This window comes from Schistosoma mansoni, chromosome W (assembly GCF_000237925.1).
Source record: "Schistosoma mansoni strain Puerto Rico chromosome W, complete genome".
NCBI classification, from domain to species: domain Eukaryota; kingdom Metazoa; phylum Platyhelminthes; class Trematoda; order Strigeidida; family Schistosomatidae; genus Schistosoma; species Schistosoma mansoni.
The window spans coordinates 5129762-5149398 of record NC_031502.1 but is presented as its reverse complement, the minus strand read 5'-3'; the positions used below and the strand labels follow the sequence as shown (position 1 = coordinate 5149398).

Sequence of the window (19637 nt, the reverse complement as noted above, 5' to 3'; positions counted from 1 at the left end):
CCTAGCTCCCATAACAACTTTATTTACAGTCTCATATATTAAATGAATGAATCACATAGCAATCGCATTTCGTTTACCCATGAAAACGAAGAGGATGATACTGCACGAATCATTTATTAGTAATTAGATTTAAGATAGGTTGTAAATGGCCTGAGTGCACGTTGTAATTAGACATAATTAGTAAATTGAAATATATCTAAAAGTGCTAAGTTTGTTGTTAATAATGAAAGCTTGGAAAAATATTGGCCCGAAATTTCGAATCGACCTCCGCTTTGGCAAAACCATTTGATGTTTATTTTAAAATTCGTGTGATAAAAACATTTTAGAGCTAACATGTCGGCATATCGTTAGACTTTATAAGATTTATTTTCTTACGTGTTTCTTACAAATACAGCACTGTAAAGTTACCACACAATATTTTCTTGAAGTGATTCCATGACTGTCTGATGTGCTTTTTAATTAAGTGTTTCATACCGCAAACCATCATATCTTTTCAACTTTACTTTAAAATACATCTGTCGGTTATTATAGAAAGTAGTCTTCAAAACCTCATTGTTATTAAACTATATATATCATTACTTACAATAAGGTGTTTTTTGTAATTTGAAAAACAGTTTCTACAGGGCAGATAAATTGCTAAATGTCTCCGGAGGAAAAATATCACTACCATTAGTGTGTCTAATGACGTAATTATTCAGTAACTGTCACCTTTTATTCCTTCATTTTCACTACGTATTATTCTGATAATTTAACAGCTTCTTTGAGAATTTATTTGCTCCTCTTTCGACGTTCCAATGATGTTTTCTTTTTGCAAAAAACTGTCACTCACTTTAACAGATGTTTACCTCTATAGTAGTATGAATACTATGAATATTAAAAAAATATGTAATACACGTTAAATTCCCCACATATTTATCAGGATATGTTATTAATGGTTAACATTTGATAACGCTACACACTCTATGGTATAAATTTATTATTTTCCATAGATATGGAGGTTTGAATTTATATTCACCTGATTCAGGACACAACAGAATGTTTATGTTTTATCGTATTCTTTTAAACTGTTCTCTATTGTACAAGTTTTAATATGGAGTGCAATAGGGTAAAGATGTAACTTCCTACTTTTAAATCCAACTGGTTTATTATGCTGTTCAGATCCAGTGTTTTACAACATTGATTCATCCATTTAAATGCTTTAAATTATATCTAAGTGTTTCCATTGTAATTTCCGTTGTTACTTCTTGTTTGTTCCAAAAATTAAATTAAACGGCATGGTGTAAAGTATTGTATCACAGCATGTTACCAATTTTAAAGTGGACTAATTATCTTCCATTGGTAAACAGATTTACTAAACAACACGTAAATATGGAAAAATGAAATTTTAAGAATGTAAATGATGATAAGAGATCGAAATAAAACTAAGTTACATAAAGTGGTATATCACTTTATTTTAGTTTTCACCATGTGCTTACCTAAGGTAGACATTCAATGAGAACCAGGATTCAGTGGATAGTTGATTTTTCTCAGTAAAAGATTCTTCAGGATTTCGGTTGCGTTCGCAATTGTCTATCTTTTGAACACTGAGCAAGCAAACAAAAGTTTGCATGTCCATATTGGCAAAAATATGTGCTCATCTTTCATTGAATGCGGTAAATAACCATCGCATATGACTGAATTTTGCTGCTTATGGATTCTTACTAGAATTCATGGAAGTAAATTTCAAGCTACGTCGCTGATAAACTCATGATTAATTTTGGTTTATTGAGAGCTAGATGAGATAAGTGAATTTTCAGATTACTTTATTCGTCGATCATAGTTGAATATCTAGTTGAAATTCCTATACACAAAAGAACTTATTTATAATCTTAAATTATTCTGTATTTGCAAGCGCTTGTACAAGCAACATTTTTCCTTACATTTTCATGGAAAAAATACATCATTAAGTGCCGTCAATACTTATTAATAACATTGGTATAAAAGACGAAACTGATTGACAAGTAAGATATTATTGCTTTTAATCATGAAATGATCTAAGTTAGACAGCCATTTAAAACCTGAAAACATCAGAAGGCCATCACGTCTTAGTATAAGACTATTAATCGACGCTCACCCTCGACTATGGAAATCAAACCCGGGATCTTCAGTCTGGCTTGTGAACGCTCGACCTCTACATCACTGGGTTGGCATCCAACAATGTTAATGTCTAAACATAATTAATAATTCATCAGGATATATAACAAAAGGCTGCATGAATGTTTGTTTATTGTTGTATTCTGTCTTTTTGTTTCTGTAAGAAATACAAAATGCAGATTCGGCTGTACATTCATGATAAGAAGTATTTGGTAAAATGTAAGCTAATGATTACCATGACCCCTCTGATTAAATCTAAAATAAAGTGTTGCCTTGGTATGTAAAGACTTACGACATATTCTAAATTCAACAGCACCAATGTCTCAATCAATACTGACCCATTGGTTTCTTTAAACTACGTTCAAGAACATACTTAATTATTCCTTATACACACGTTTAGGCTAGGTAACTGTCTGTTGAATTATGTTGAGGTACTACTTCTAAAACTGTGCAAACGAATGCAGAGTGCTGTATTTGGCAAAAAAACATATCCCTACTAAAGTTTAAAGAATGGTTGCAAGATGATTTAATTTTATAAAAGAGTATCATTCACCTTCCAGCACTATAAAGCTGTTTTCAGGATCCATTCCGTCTATACGTACATACACCTGAGTAAATAGTGAGGATGAAGTGGATAGACCTTACAAAAAGTTCAATTCGTAATGAGGACAAATATTTTTGACACTATTGTGAAAGGCGAATTATCCAGTATCGATCATTGAAACGACAATGCTTTCAGCAACTGAAATTACATTACCTCAGTATGCTGAAGTTGATGATGTCAGATTAGATTCACTTCCAGTCATTTCCTATGAATATAAATAAAAGCAACCAATGGGTACAATGTTTATTTATTCTTTCCCTAGAAGTTATATATGATAAATGCGTTTTCTTTATCCCTATAGGTAACAATAATACAAATGTTTATAATAAAACTTTTTATTTTAACAACACTTCAAATGTAGTAATATCTAATCCTGGAAATTATTATTTTTTAACTTCACCTTGTTCTTCCCATAGTTTATTTAAGTTTAACATTACCATTATTATTATTATTGCAAACTGATGATTACGTTTGTAATTGCCATTAAAATCATTTGCTTCATCAGTTCATTATTATAACCTGGATAGCTTTTGTAAATACCTGACTGATTACCTATATATCCATTTTCTCTCATTTGAAAATATTTAACCCTGTCGCCCCATTAGGATGTTACAATTGACTGAATTTGAATGTTTTCTAATTTAGTCCAATAATTTTTATTACAGTAATATATGTAATGTATGATATTATTAGTTTAAAGTATGTTTCCGATTGCTGATTATCCTGACATGAATTACATATAAGCTATGTAATCTGAGAGAAAGTCAGTTAATTTAGAATATTTTTTTAGTCAATTTCTTATTAGTTAAGAAGCTTTAAAGCTGCTATCGGACACTTCGAAAATATCAGGAACTCATGTTTTGAATAAGAATGTAGTACCATACTATTTACTATAATATCCTTCTACTTATAGAACTTCTATGCTATCCATCTGTTAACCCTACACTATGTTTGAAGAAACATTTTAGATTAATTCTTAACTGAATGTCTGTTTCAGGTTTCTGTTACTATATGTTATCACATATCAGATATCTGATTCCACATATATGACACATCACGTGGTGACTGTTTTAGAAATATTATCATAAAACCTTGAAGATAATAACTCATTAGATTGAATGAATAGCTTAGGAGTTGGAAATTTTATATTTTACGTAGTTTGAATGTTTTAATGCACTCATTTCATAAACATGGGACTTTGTAACTACATCGTTAAACATGAAGCTGATAAGTGTGATGTTATTTAAGTTAAATTAAAAATTTTGATAGATATCTGTGACAATCAATCAATTGTCTAAAACTCTTTATTTGTTCCTAATTAAAACTAAGTTTCAGTGTGGCATTTATTTTATATGACAAAAATAACTATATACAAAATGAAATATGGAGGTCACTGGTACAAAACTATTTGTCTTAGGATAATTTACCACTAATACGTTGAAAAAGTAGTTCATAAATTAAATTCTCGTGAGTAAAACTGCAAATTCCGCCTGTAGCTCTTCTAGAGTTACTACCGGTCACAAGCCCTCATAAACCAGGAGGGTTGGGCATGATATCGGCAACCCCATCCTGTAGAAAACAATCTTGATAAAAGAATGCTAACCAGATCACACAATTTAAACCATTTAAACTCTATAATCTGAGTTAAAGAATCTTCATTCTCATGGTAAGAACCAAGATTCATCGGAGACAACGTGACTGATGCCTCTTCTGACAGCCACAGCAACAATTTTTACAAATACATGGATCGTTCAGACAATGTGGGAAACCAAAATGACTATCCAAACTGTGACGGAAATGGAGAGATACAAATTGATGCCAAAATTGGAATGGACAACACCGGATATGTAGATATCATGAGACGTCATGGACTGTGAGAAAGGAACGTGAATGGTGAGAGATTTGCAAATTAATATGCATCCAACTAAATGGTTACAGACAGAGCAATATTTCCTCACAAGCTCATACAAAAATCTACATCAGTTTCACCGAATCATACCACGGTGAACCATAGAGGATATCATATTTGTATCAGTAAAAAATCAAGGAGAATGGAAGAAACGAAAACCGAGAGATTAGCTGACGTAGCTCTCAACTACGGGTTCCAAGCCTTATATGATCTACTGAAAGAAGAAGAAACCATTATAGAGGATAACTGAGAAGGCATAAAAATAGCACCAACTAAAACATATAAGGAGGTTATGTACCCCAGCAAGCATCATCATAAGGACTCTTGACTAGACCAGATACACTGAACCTACTAGATATCGAATCAACACAGACATTCACATAGATGTCACTCCAACATGATCAAAGAAAACAACATGAATATTGGACAAATAGAGAATGGGAAAGCAACACGACCTGAAAATATACCAGCTGAAGCACCGACGTCAGATATAGAAGTGACTGCAAACATGCTCCACATTCAGGAAGATTTGTGAGGAAGAATAAGTGTCACTGATAAACGTGCAACTTCGATGTCAGCAGACCGGATTCCGTAAGGATCGGTCGTGCACAGACCGAATCACGACATTACGGATCATTGTTGAACAATCATTTGAATGGAACTCTTCACTATACATCAACTCCCTTGACCATGAGAAGGCATTCGATAGTGTGTGGGGGAATCACGGAATACAATGTACGGATTGGATGTAACTAGATGACTTAGACTTCGTGAATGACCCAGCTCTTCTAACCCATGCACACCAATAAATGCAGGTGAGGACAACTGGTGTAGCATCCGGCTTCGCAGCAGTATACCGTAACATACACAAGGGGAAAATCAAGATCCTCAAATACAATACGGGGAGCACCAACCGAGTTACACTTGATGAGGAATGTCTGGATGATGTGGACTCTTTCACATAACTGGACAGCATCATCAATAAATAAGGACTATACGATGAAGAGGTAAATGTGAGGATTGTGGAAGCAAGCTCAGTATTCATACAATTGATGAACATATGGAAATCAAGACATCTGTCTACAAATATCAAAATGAGAATCTTCAATACGAACATGAAGACAGTCCTATTATTCTGAGTTGAAATATGGAGAACTACCACAGCCATCACTGAGAAGGTACAAGTATTTGTAAGCAATTATATACTGACGATACTCCATTTGGGTTGACTGGAATCTATTATCAACAGCCTGCTGTGGGAGGGAATGAACCAAATTCAACTGAAGAGAAAATTACGTAAAGGCCCTGGAGCAGTATTGCACAATAATTTATGAAATCATCAAACTGCATCACGGAGCAAGTCCTAACTTGAAATCGTGAAGTGAAATGGAAAACAAGAATGTCAAAGAACATCTAATGTCGGGAAGTGAGAAGCAGACATGAATAGGATTAATGGTAGCTGGAAAGGAATGCCCGTGACAGAGTTCGATGAAGACTGCTGATGGGAGGCCTTAGCTTCTTGACAAGGGGAACCAGGCGTAGGTACGTACGTAAGTACATTTCAAATGACAATGAGTAAAGTTCGACATATGGAACATCTTGTGCGCTTTATGATAAATAATTATTACGAAAAATATTGAATTAGTTTGTTTGTTTAGTTATTTGTTTTTGTCTTAAATATCTTAATGTTAGGCGATAGTAAATTCAATTTTCTGCCTTTGCTTTTAGGCTCCTACCTTATAAAATGTACATTTTTCGTCTAGCTGCTCAAACTGATACTGGAATAAGTCCTTTCAGTCTACCAACTGATATTTTGATAACAAGTCCTCAAAGACCTTGCTCTTATTCAATTAAATTAGAATTTGAACTGAGATCTCATCTGCACTCTGAAATATCCCAACGTTCCGATCATACTTCAAGGAGACGGAGCGATATTGTAACAAGGGGATATTGTGAATATTTATTGTTAAAGTGGAAAGTGAGTTTTATTGTTTTCCATATTTTGGTTTTTTATATTTATTCTTTTTTATAAAAATGAAGATACTCATATGGAAAGATAAAATGATAGTGAATTGTGTTTTATGTATTTTTAATAGATCAGAAGGCGTTTTGTGGAGAATTTAGTATTTTCATAGTTGAGATCATGAGTCAATTGAAGCTAGACCACCATCGAAAACCTGGAAGCACTGGACTGCCGTTTCGTCCTATTATGGGACTCCTCGGCAGTGCGCATCCACGATCCCGCACTCGAGAGATTCGAACCCAGGACCTATCAGTCTCGCGCGTGCGAGCACTTAACCGATAGACCACTGAGCCGGCATCCAACTAGAACGTGATTCGACTGAATTTATTATTACTATAATAAATGAAATTGAGCTATCAGGTCGAGAATAACAAATCTGGTTTAGTGTGATATCAAATATATTGCCTAAAGTTGGTAAAATTTTAATTATCCAAAAGGCTAAGAAGTCGAATAATTTCGTCCTTCATTTGTTTGCTAACAACTCATTGATTATTCCTTTTGATTATTTTCTACTATTTATATTACTGTATGCAAACATGGTTACTGAAATCTCTAGCCTAACTTAGTCACATATCCACTGATAATCAAGAAGTAATAGAAAACTTTTTATCCTGGTAAGGGATTCAACAGTTGTCGCCATCCACAACTCCATCAGGGAAAAAAAGTGGAAACTTCAGATATCAGGATGAGAGGTTAATTTTTGCATCACATAGGTGGTACTCAGTGAATAACATGTTTAAATGGAAGAGTTCGTGTCATTGTTCGATAACTGGAATACGATCTCAAACTAGAACTCTGTGAATTATTTCTACAAATAGGTCATCAGTAAAAACATAGTAATTACATGTAAAGAGAGTTCTTGGAAGTCGTTAAATGACATTGGGTTCAAGAATATATCTGAGTTAAATAACCAATAAAAACCAGAAACCAATGGACAGCTGATTCTTTCTAGTACCATCTAAAGTCAAAATCGCTGTGCAGTGCTTCTTGGTTTTTATTGGTTGTTCAACTTTGATTGGTTCATGATCCCGATGACGGTTACCAATATCCACATACGACTTATACCGACAAACATGTTTAATAACTTATCCAGTTTATATAAACATTGTAAGCGAGTTATTATGAATATACTATAGTGCGAATCTGTAGATTCCTTTAAACATTAGTTTTACAACAATCAATGATATGTATTTTATGGATGTCAATTTATAACGGATTCAAGTGTTATCTCATACTTACACTTATATGATATTTAGATAATGATAAAATTACCAATTTTTGAAACACCATAACCTTCTTAAAGGTAATTATTCACAAATATGGACTGCTCCATAGTACATTTCAATGACAATTTTGTTTGTATGTATGAAAACATTAATGCAGAAGGGAACATTTTCTTTTTTTATATAAATATACTACAATCTTTACAGATCCTCATTCTGATAATAAGAAACATGTTCTCACTGATGACTAGCTTCGAAATGGACTCCCTGAAGTTGTAATGAGAAGTCGTGACCAATGAAGTCCAATCCGTGTCGAGTGGAGATCATGAATTGATTTAAGTTAGACATTAACACCGTTGGATGCCAGCTCAGTGGTCTAGAGTTTAACCGTTCGTGAGTGAGACCCAAGGTCCTACGTTCGATTCCCGCACGTGAGATGATGGATTCACACTGTTGAGTAGTTCTATTCTTGGACGAAACAGTGGTCTATTTTAGATCGACTCGTGAATTCAACTTTAAAGATACTACAATCTTCACAAAGTCCCTATTCTGATCTGAATTTTTGCTTGATTTTATCAAAGTTTGTTTACATTATCATCATTATTTTCTTTTTTGAATCTATAGGCACTGAATTATCATCAATGGAATAGTCAACCTGGTTGGTATCATATCACATATAGATTATGGTCATCCAATTATAATAATGCAAATACTCAATTATTTAATTTATTTATAAAACATAATGAAAATCAAATTAAAAATTCATATTTCCATGTGGAATTAAAAAATTTAATACCAAATCATTATTATTTATTTTCTATTGAAGCTATCAATAATTATAATACCAATAATTTAATGACTTCAATGGTACAATTATCATCATCATTTATAATAATTCATAGTGGAATTGGATGTAATCCAATAGAATTACAATATAATCAAATAAAACAAATGACTAGATCAATCATTATGTATATGAATAAACTGAATTACCCTATACTATTGAGTAAACCATTATTAAGTCCAGTGAATTTTTTATGTTTATCTGATCCAATTCAAGTTTTAATTAAATGTACTTGGGAATATAAGGAATTTCAAGGTATTTTAGGATTTATTGTAAGTCAAGCTACGGTGCGTTTTGTTCACAAAAGATTCTCTAAACTATTTCATATGTATCAGAAGGGGTTTTGGTGGATAATTTTAATAGTTGAGACCATAAATCAATGGAATCAACTATTAAAGTTACTATGATATCCACAAAATCCCCTTTGAAAACAATCCTATGCTCACTAGTGACTGGCTTCAAGACCTATTTCCTGGAGTTCTAGTGAGAAGCAGTGACCAGTGGAGTTCAACCAGGTCTGTTGTGCGATGTCAACTCACTGAAGACAATAGTGGACGGTTGCTCAATTTCGTGGATCGGTTGAAGTTAGACATTAACACTGTTGCATGCCGGTTCAGTTATCTAGTGGTTAAGCGCTCGCGTGCGAAACTGGTAGGTCCTGGGTTCGAACCTCACGAAGCAGGGTCGTGAATGAGCACTGCTGAGGAGTCCCACACTAGGACGAAACGACCGTTCAGTGCTTCCGTGTTTTCCATGATGGTCTAGCTTCATTTGTTTCATGATCTTAACTATTAAAATATTTCATATGTCATAAAAAAGTTTGATTAATTTTTACTATGAAAATATCAGGTAGATGACTATAAAACTTATTACTGTTCTTCTGAAACTTTACAGTTTCATCTGGTTTACTAACTTCGTGATATGGAGTCGTTTTGAAACAAAAATGAGCCTTGAATATTGTTAGATCTTAGAAATGTTCTTGATAGAATTAGAAGCTAAAACAATAAATGATTAAGTTTGTTTATTTTTAAATAATAATTGATCTTCGTTTCCAAGTGAGAAGTTAACATATTCACTGATATGTCAAAGTTAATACTTTTCAACTTAGGGTAATCAAAATATGGATTTGTCATCTATTCAAACGAAATTTACCACACCACGTCATAATTTAACACAAATAACTACAAATTTCAGTCAAAAACAATTCACCGACCTCCAGCTTTTCAACCAGAAAACTATAGTCTGCTATACAACTACTTTTTATTAATAATTTGACACATTCAAGCTCTTACTACCCTGAAAGGGTTCAAACCCGTGAACATCAAGCCTACTGAATAGTAAAATGCATTGCGATCTTCTGCTAGGCACCTCTCAACTACATCCAATTTTTTTAAATAAATGAATCAGTGATGAATGCATTTCCCGAAATTACTTAAATAAATTAATACAATGTACTTAGTAGTCACTACATATACTTTATTTAAACAAAGTTAAACGAAATGAGATTTGTCCGTAAATTAAGTTTGCTAGTGTATGTAGATATTCAAATGACTGGACTACTTAGTACTAATGAACATCATATTCGTCTACTTCCTTACTACTGAACAAATGAAGCCGACTAATTATCAGTCTACTCATTCATCTGAGTTACTGTTCACCCCATGTAATATGCTATAGTTTTGGATGTTTGGAAAAACCGGTCAATAAACATGAGTCAGCGGAAAAGTACTTATTGTCTTTAAAGAAGAATTTGTAGGTTACGAAATTAATGGAAACATATTTGCAGCTTGCATATAATAAAATATATATTAATACACTGATGAGTTTTCTGTTTCATTAAAATGTCTTTGCATTATAGTTAGAAGTACATGAATACGGTGAGATAAATTATAACATCTCCCATAATTCCATTCAAACTCATTCCATCTTCATTAAACCGCATGTAAACGGTGTTTTATTACATTCTGTATCAAGTATAACTCAATCAAATGTTATCCTGTCAGGTCAAACAATTATTAAACCGTATTTTTATTATAAAACGTCAATTCATGTTATAACAACGGGTGGACATGGACCAAAAGCATATTTCCCTCAATCCGATTATAAAGAGACAAAAATTAATACAAATATAAAATTGCATCATTCAACAGAAAATGGTTGTTTATCTGGTGAATTGTTATGTACATCACAATCACCACCGAACCCTCCATTTTCATTAGCGTCTCAATGGTTATCAAGAGATCTAATTAAACTTGAATGGTTACAACCTGAACAATTGAATGGAAAACTTGTAAATTATCGTATCACATGGAGTGAAATTACTTTTCCATTCAAAGATAATCAATTTATTGACCAAAGTAAGTAACTGAATATAATGTAATCTTTACTAGACACAACACTTTTATTATTTTGTATCAATTATACAATCATTTGGAAAACCTGAAATTTGAAGGGGTTGTGAATAATTTGCCTCGCTTTATTTTTAAAACGATCGACATTTATACCATTAGCTTTATTAAAAATTTCCACGACCCATTTATAAAGTACCGACGAACCTTCTGGAATGGATTCAAAGGATGTACAATTTGTAACATATTTTCCCTTTTGTAACAGTACATACTGATTCTTCTGAGCTCACTAAAAATCTAAGTTTCACCATTTTTGTACGAATTTACTGTGATGTTTGTCAACATCACGATTATAATTTCTTCCTGAAAATTATTTTTAATACTTATAAAGGTTTAAAAGCTATTAATCGTAATTTATCTGATGATTCAGGATATCTTTAATTATTTAGGAATATTCCTATCATCTATGTGTTCCTGATATTCATTTTGTGTTTGTGGAGATGGTTTTGAGATCAAACACAATTGACTCTTAATGATCATTGTGAATGGTCTTCAAGAAACAATTGTATTCTTAACTTATTCAGTAGATTCATTTGATATCTCACCTAAAAGATTTATCCACCAGGTAATACAAAGCAGGCTGCATTCATTGATAGTAAAGTGCTCTGGAAAAGACCTGACCATCCTGACTGACGACCTAAACGACAAAATCTGAATGTTCAACACTGGATATGAAAATATCATGAAACGACATGGACTGGGAAAAAAGAAACGTAAAAGGTGAGAGATTTGCAAACTAATGTGCATCCAACAAAACGGTTATAGATGGTACAATATTTCCTCACAAACTTATACACAAATCTACATCAGTCTTACCGGATTATACCTCGGAGACCCATAGAGGAGATAATATTTGTATCAATAAGAAAGTAAGAAGGATAATTGAAGATGTGAGAATCAGTAGAGGATCTGATTTAGTTTCAGATCACCACAACAGCCAAACAATAGTAGAAAAAGTCAAGGCACGAAGTGAATAGATAGAGGCAAACATTAGAGCATTAGAGCTGTTAAACAGAAATATGTGAAACATCCAGCAACGACATTGGAAAAAGCCTCTAGTGAAGGAAACATGAGACAACATTTTGAGACTCCTGAATAGACCAGACACACTGAACCAACTAGATATCGAATCAACACACACAGACATTCACATAGATGTCGCTCCACCAACGATCGAATAATTCAAGATGACCATCAGACAAATGGAGAATGGGAAGGTAACAACACCTGACAATATACCACCTGAAGCACTGGAGTCAGACATATAAGTGACTGCAAATATGCTCCACATCCTATTGAGGAAGATTTTTGAGGAAGAACAAGTGTCACTGACAAACCGGTAGGAAGGACGCCTCATCAAGATAGCGAAGAGAGGAGATATGAGCAAATGTGAGAACTACAGAGGAATTACACTAAGGTCAGTACCAGGAATGGTTTTCAACAGTGTTGCTGAACCGTATGGAAGATTGAGTTGACGTGCAACTTCGATATCAACAGACCGGATTTCGTGAGGATCGATCGAGCACAGACCGAATCACGACATTACAGATCATTGTTGAACAATCGATTGAATGGAACTCGTCACTATACATCACATTTATTGACCATGAGGAGGCATTTGATAGTGTGGATATGAGAACTTCATGGAAATTTGTTGAACACCATGGTGTATCTGAGCAGATCATCAACATCGTATGCAACTCATACGACTGACTACAGTGCAAGATGTTGCATGGAGGACAGCTGACGGACGCATTCCATGTGAGGACCTGTATCAGACGAGGCTGTCTACTCTCACCTTTTCTCTTCCCTCTGGTGGTTGACTGGACTATGAAGACCTCGATGGGTGAGGGGAATCACGGAATACAATGTACGGATTGGATGTAACTAGACGAGTTGGACTTCGTGAATGCCCCACCTCTTCTCATCCATACACACCAACAAATGCAGCTGAAGACAACTAGTGTAGCATCAGGCTGCTCAGCAGTAAGCCACAACATACACGAGGAATAAATCAAGATCCTCAAATACAAAACGGGTAGCACTAAATTGATGGGGTATCTCTGGGAGATGTGGACTCGTTCACACACCTGCACAGCATCATCTATGAATAAGGATCATACGATGAAGACGTAAATGTGAGGATCGGTGAAACAATGATGGCAATCCTAAAGTTGAAGAACATATGGAACTCAAGACATCTGTCTACAAATATCAAAATGAGAATCTTCAATACGAACATGAAGACAGTCCTATTGTATTGAGTTGAAATGTGAAGAACTACCACAACCATCATCGAGTAGTTTCAAGTATTTGTAAACATTTATCTACTGAAGATGCTTTATGTGGGTTGACTGGAAACCATCAGCGACAGTCTACTGTGAGAGGGAACAAGTCAACTTCCATCTGAGGATGAAATTAGGAAAACATGTTGTCAGTTGATAAGACATACATTGAGGAAATTATCAAACTGTAATGTGAAGCAGGCACTAACTTGGAATCCTGAAGGGAAACGGTAAAGGAGAATACCAAAGAACACACTACAGTGAGAGTTGGAGGCAGACATGAAATTGGTGAATAGGAAGTGGAAAGAAATGGGAAGGTTTGCCTAGGATATAGTTGGATGGAGAATGATTGTGGTCGGCCTACGCTCGTTCATGTTAGGTAACAGATGTATGTAAGTTATATCACAGTGCTATATTTTGACCAGATTCAGAAAGGTTTTCTAATTGGTATAGATGCAGGTTAAAACCATGTTACTACATTATTTGTGAACTGAAGGTCAAAGTTGAGGAGATAATACAGCTAATTTATTTATCTACAGATTAGCAGATACACTTAGGATTTATATCTGAATTCATAATCATAAATGAATTTAGATTATAAATGTTGATTATGAATCTTTGAGTTTTTGTTATCTAGGTATGGTAGTTAATTCCATCAATAGTTTACTGAACTCATTTGTTTAGACAATGAAGATGCATGATTTTGATGTTGTGTAAGTATTATTTTCTCTTAAGAATGTCTTTAATAACAGTTGCGTTAGTCGATAAAACAAATGTATATCAATACCTAAATGACAAGCCTTAAAAGGTAACATTTGGGTTATTTAATATGATACATTGGATGGAAAGCTGAAATATTCCGTAAACTATACATACTGTTATCTTGAAGACGTATAAGTACTTGAAATCATAAAAGGTTTATTACCAGTAAATGTACTTCCATTTCACAGTAAGTAGTTAGAAGTTAAATTTGATTCAGAAGTTACGTATACACAATAGTTTCATACTATACGTATATTTAAATCCACCATCCTTTCACTCGGTAATGACGAAACATTTGTTTAGTTTCCGCCTATACTGTAGATCAATAAATCGCTTACAAAATTAAGTAACGAATAGCTCCCTCTTAAATATGGTTTGTAGATTAGTTTTTGAGACCGATCAATTTCAATTCATATCCACTGATGATTACGCAATCAAGTTTAATATCAGTTGCATTTTTGTATTTTAGCTAAAAAAAACCCACTAATCAACGTATTAGTTTAATGAATCTATCATTTTATCCTACTTATAGATTCGATAAATAGTAAAGAACTTGGGCAACAGTTTACAATGATACTAAAATCGTTTGAAACAACATATACCATAGATCAGTTACATGAAAATACTTCATACATATTTAAAGTGTATGCTCGAACAGAATCAAAACAAAATGATGGTTGGAGTATACCAAATTGTATTTATGCGTCAACAAGTTATTGTTGGTTTAATTCACCTCAGATAATTAGAATTATATCACAACATAAATGTGATTTTAAAACTTTACTCAAAACAGTAAGTACTAAGTGTATTCTTTCAAGTTTTGTGAAATAGTCACTATAATTATTATATTTAAGATGATTGTGAGTTATCTAACATGATTATAGATGAATCTAATTATATGTTCATAAATCATTTCTTGATTATCTTACATCAATAACATGGATATTGCTATTTACCTTCAAACACAGCATACCAAACTTCCAAAGTCGTAAATAAAATACATATTTGAAGGTAGATAATAAAAATGTAACTTATCTAGTGAATAAATAACTTGTTCAGCGTCAACAATATTTAGTCAAATGTACCCAATCAGATGATCATGTATTGGAGCTTGAATTTTCACTAGAATATCTATATACTTTAACTATGTAGGATGTGAGACAAAGATTAAAGGAATGGAAATATGATAGAACAATACTACAAACTGATTAAATTTATGGATGTACGCCAATGGTCGTCAACTCATAGTCTGAAGGTCAGGCGTTTTTTTCGAGTTCCGAAAGTTTTGGCATTTATTCTGGGTGGTTTGTGTGTTAGCGCTGCTGAAGTATCGCATACTAACATGGGACAGATGTCCAGTGGTTCATGATTTGCCTAACCAATGTCAGACCTTGATATGAACTAATATTTGTCTATAGAGTTGAATAAGTAAATTCCTCACTATAATTAGCAATGATTACCTTTCATGATATATATATATATCCTGTTTTACTGTGTATAGTGCTAGTATTTAATGATGATCATGGTACTTTTGAGGAAAAATCAAATTTATTGTTGTGAAGATCATAATAAAGAGGCTAAAGTAGTCTTTTGTGTTTACTAAGCGATTAACTGTTAAAAGCTGGCTATTCAGATATAAGAATAATGGTGTAAATTACAGCCATATTTTTTAATTAAGTATTTAAACAAAATGTAGAAGTATGCATTATAAGTGGCTCTTTGAACTTAAGCATTCGGTCTATTTTACATAATCTCTTAAAAAAGGATACATTCCTTGTAACATAGGACATTTTCAACAATGCCAAACAGAAAACCTCTACATCATCTTGGTCGCATTTATAATAACCTAATTTTCTGATCCCTCTGTATTTTGTTTCCTCAATCAAACGCTATTCATTACTCATGAGAGTTTGGAAGTTTACGTACTAAATATTTCATGTAAAAAACTAACACATCCTACTATTAAGGTCAGTAACCTTTGTTTTATTTTTAAATTTCTACACTCCATCATGTAGCACAAAGAGACTTTTGGATCTAGATGTCAGTTAGCTTCATGATGATTATAAGAGAAATATGGTCGTTTCCTGAATTCCTAATCTAACATACCACAATATGTTTTAACAGCCAAGATTTTGCCACATTAGCATAGAATTATGTATGCATCAAACATTACATGGATTAGTGTAAAATGTATTGAGGAGTAATTTCAATAGAACAAAACGAGAGACTACTTTATTGGATTACAGTTTAACAAAATAACTTGATGACACGTATCATCAATGAATTCATGACTTTTTTCTTCGTTATTTATCAAGCCTGTAGATTGTGTCTGAACAGAGTCATTTAACTATCTAATTTCGCAAGGACTTCGTTGATAATATTCCCTATCTGTGAAAAAAAGGAACATATTTTGAGAATCAGAAGGGGTTTTATGGAGATTTCAGTATTTTTCATAGTTGAAATCATGCGTCAATTGAAGCTAGACCACCATCGAAAACCTGGAAGCACTGGACTGCCGTTTCGTCCTATTATGGGACTCCTCAGCAGTTCGCATCCGAGATCCCGCCTCACGAGATTCGAACCCAGGACCTACCAGTCTCGCACCAGCGCACTTAACCGATAATCTAGCTTCAATTGACTCATGATTTCAACTATGAAAAAAACAAATTTTGCATGAAATATACTTCATAATTAGTCATAATTAATGGTGTTATCATTTGTTACCCATTTACTACATTTCATTTTAGATCGACCCCAGTTTGGAAAAGTTTTGTTCATTCAATTCACCAATATTACGTCGTCCAGTAGTGTTTATCAGTAGTATAAATAAAACTGCGACGAATCCAAAATTTGAAAATTTGACTAGGAATTCATTAAAGTTTCATTACAATAAAACAAATATAAATTATGCATCAACTGTCATTACAATTCTATGGAGTGAAGCCATGTCTGGGATCAATTCGATTACGCATATATTAATTGAATTACGTTATTCTTGTAGGTTATTTAGCACTATGAGAATATTTTTTTCTAATGTAAAAATAGGACTTCATTGTACATAAATATTTATTCGACTAAGAACGCTCACAGATAAACATTTGATAAATTTTCACTTATCATAATGTGTTTTCTTTCATTGATAACACTATTTCATACATGGCTTTAGAGATTCACAAATAACAGTAGGCTAAAGCGTGAGTACATAGTTTAATTAAATATTTCCAGTATCATGTACATAGTAGTGACCAGCATCGAGAGGTGATTCTCAGAGTTCTAATAAGATGTCATGAGCAATAAAGATAATCTACGTTGGATGTGAGGCAGTTACCTACCGAAGACAGTACAAAATGGTTGTATAATATCTTAGATTGGTTAAAGTTATACATTAACACCATTGTATTCTTGAACAGTGGTGTAGAGGTTAAGCAATCGAGCTCAAGACCGAAGGTTCTGAGCTTACATCTCGTTTGTGGGGTCGTAGATGTGCACTGTTGAGGAGTCCCATACCAGGACGAAAATGTCGTCCAATGCTTCCAGGTTCTCAATGGTGGTCTGACATTGATTGATCCATCATCTCAATCAATATTTCCAATTGAACATCTGGAAAATAGGTGTTTCAAAAATATTGGCAAATCAGGTGATTATTACTCGATTTTCACAGTTGAACCCACGAGACTATCTGAGCTGAACCACTATTGAAAATCTGGATGCACTGCATGGTCGTTTTGTCCTACTATGGGACTTTTTAGAAATACTTATCCACGATCCCGCACACATATAGCTGTGACAATTCCAGATGTTTAACTACTGTTTATTCACTCCATCACATTACAAGACTAAGGGTGAAATAAAACGTATATATAGTACTGTAAACTTATAGGAACTATTCAGTGTAAGTAATAAGGTGAATGAAAAATTGCGGCAATAAAAAGATTGATATTTAATGTCTGATGAATCTGAGTTACGTTCTTTCTGACATTAAATAACCGATAGTAAACAACAAGCTATTTGATACAAGTATGTACCAGTCTGAGTGTATTAAAGATTTAGATTAATATGAAGCAACTGAATGTGTTATCTATCACATTGCATCCAGCATTGTTAACCTGTGATTTGAAGCAACAAAAACTCAAGCTAGCTTTTTCATTGGAAGCGGCAGTATTCAACGTTGTGCCCTTCAACATTTTACCTTCATTTATGATTGAATGGTTTAAGATTCATGTAATGAAGGCTTAATATTTTATAACAATCAAAGTTATTCACAAGTAACACACTTTAAATTGTACATTCACTTATGTTCAAGTTATTTGAATCCATTTAATATAAGAGATCCTATCGCTACGTCTTCTTCAGTAGAGTCTCTTTATGTTTGCAAGCATGGTTTAAATGAAGTGACGTTTTAAATGTATTTAAAAATAGACTCGTTCTTGATAATCATAGATTATCAGATAGTAAGATACTTTTAACTGGTATTATAATAATAATTTATTCTACAGGGAACTTAAACAAATGGTATTCTTTCACTATGATAAACAGTTCAATGAGACTGTACACTTTTGATTTTGAAGATCTAACAAAACTTTCAGTCGATTTAAATAAGGATTCAAAACATTCATTTCATGCAATGAGAAGAAAAGTGAAATCACAAACAACAATGAATGAAATCAACCAAGAAGCAACAATACGAATGATAACAGCTGCATTTACTGATGCCAATGTACCGATAGATTCTACGACACATGTAGCTATTCAATTTCGTGTATCTCCAGTTAATCAATTTCAAATCGGTTTACCTAGTCAAGAGTCAGACTGGAGTGTTATAAAGTGTAAGCAAAGTATATTTGATTGTTATATTGTTCTGATAAATAAACTACAGAGGATATATATTTCAACAGTATATTCAACAGTAGAGAATGGATATAATTGCCAGTGTGTGGACGATAGATGCCTTCTGTTTGTTTACACCATTAAGAATATTTCTCCTGGAACGACTGTTAAAGATAATCGGTTTTGGGAAACTAATCATCTCGAAAGAATGACCATTAGGTGCAAGGAACAACTTACTTGGGTCGGTCATGCAAAACTGTTTTGTTAATATTTAATTTTATAACTTTAGCATTATGCGTTTCAAGCCATACCATCGGGATTAGAGACTCATCGGCGTCAGAATACTATTGAAATTAATTAAATAAGACTTAGAAATCATTGTGATCATTATTGATTACAAATTAACTAGAAAACATTCAACCTTTAATAAAACCAACACATTTTATGCTGACTGGTTTATATATGACTGTATGAGATATGGAGTAAAAGGATCCCATGGTATAAATATTTAAAATTCGTGCATCAGTCATAAAATATATTGAACATAACTGAAAATGGGGAAGTCGATTCTAAAACTAACATTTAGCGCAGTTCTGAAGTGGTGATGTTAAGTCATATG

General features: G+C 33.3%; 1 protein-coding gene across 1 annotated transcript in view; it reads left to right on the top strand.

The window, feature by feature from the left end:
- Smp_171680 (hypothetical protein) overlaps positions 1-19637 on the top strand; it is a gene marked incomplete at its 3' end in the record, with an annotated part of 106217 nt that overhangs the window by 77288 nt on the left and 9292 nt on the right. Inside the window, exons 20-26 of the mRNA XM_018799990.1 lie at positions 6375-6624; positions 8517-8550; positions 8719-9008; positions 10595-11093; positions 14724-14983; positions 16939-17188; positions 18688-19017. Of these exons, the coding sequence (XP_018653848.1) occupies positions 6375-6624; positions 8517-8550; positions 8719-9008; positions 10595-11093; positions 14724-14983; positions 16939-17188; positions 18688-19017 (1913 nt within the window). The remainder of the gene's footprint in view (positions 1-6374; positions 6625-8516; positions 8551-8718; positions 9009-10594; positions 11094-14723; positions 14984-16938; positions 17189-18687; positions 19018-19637) is intronic.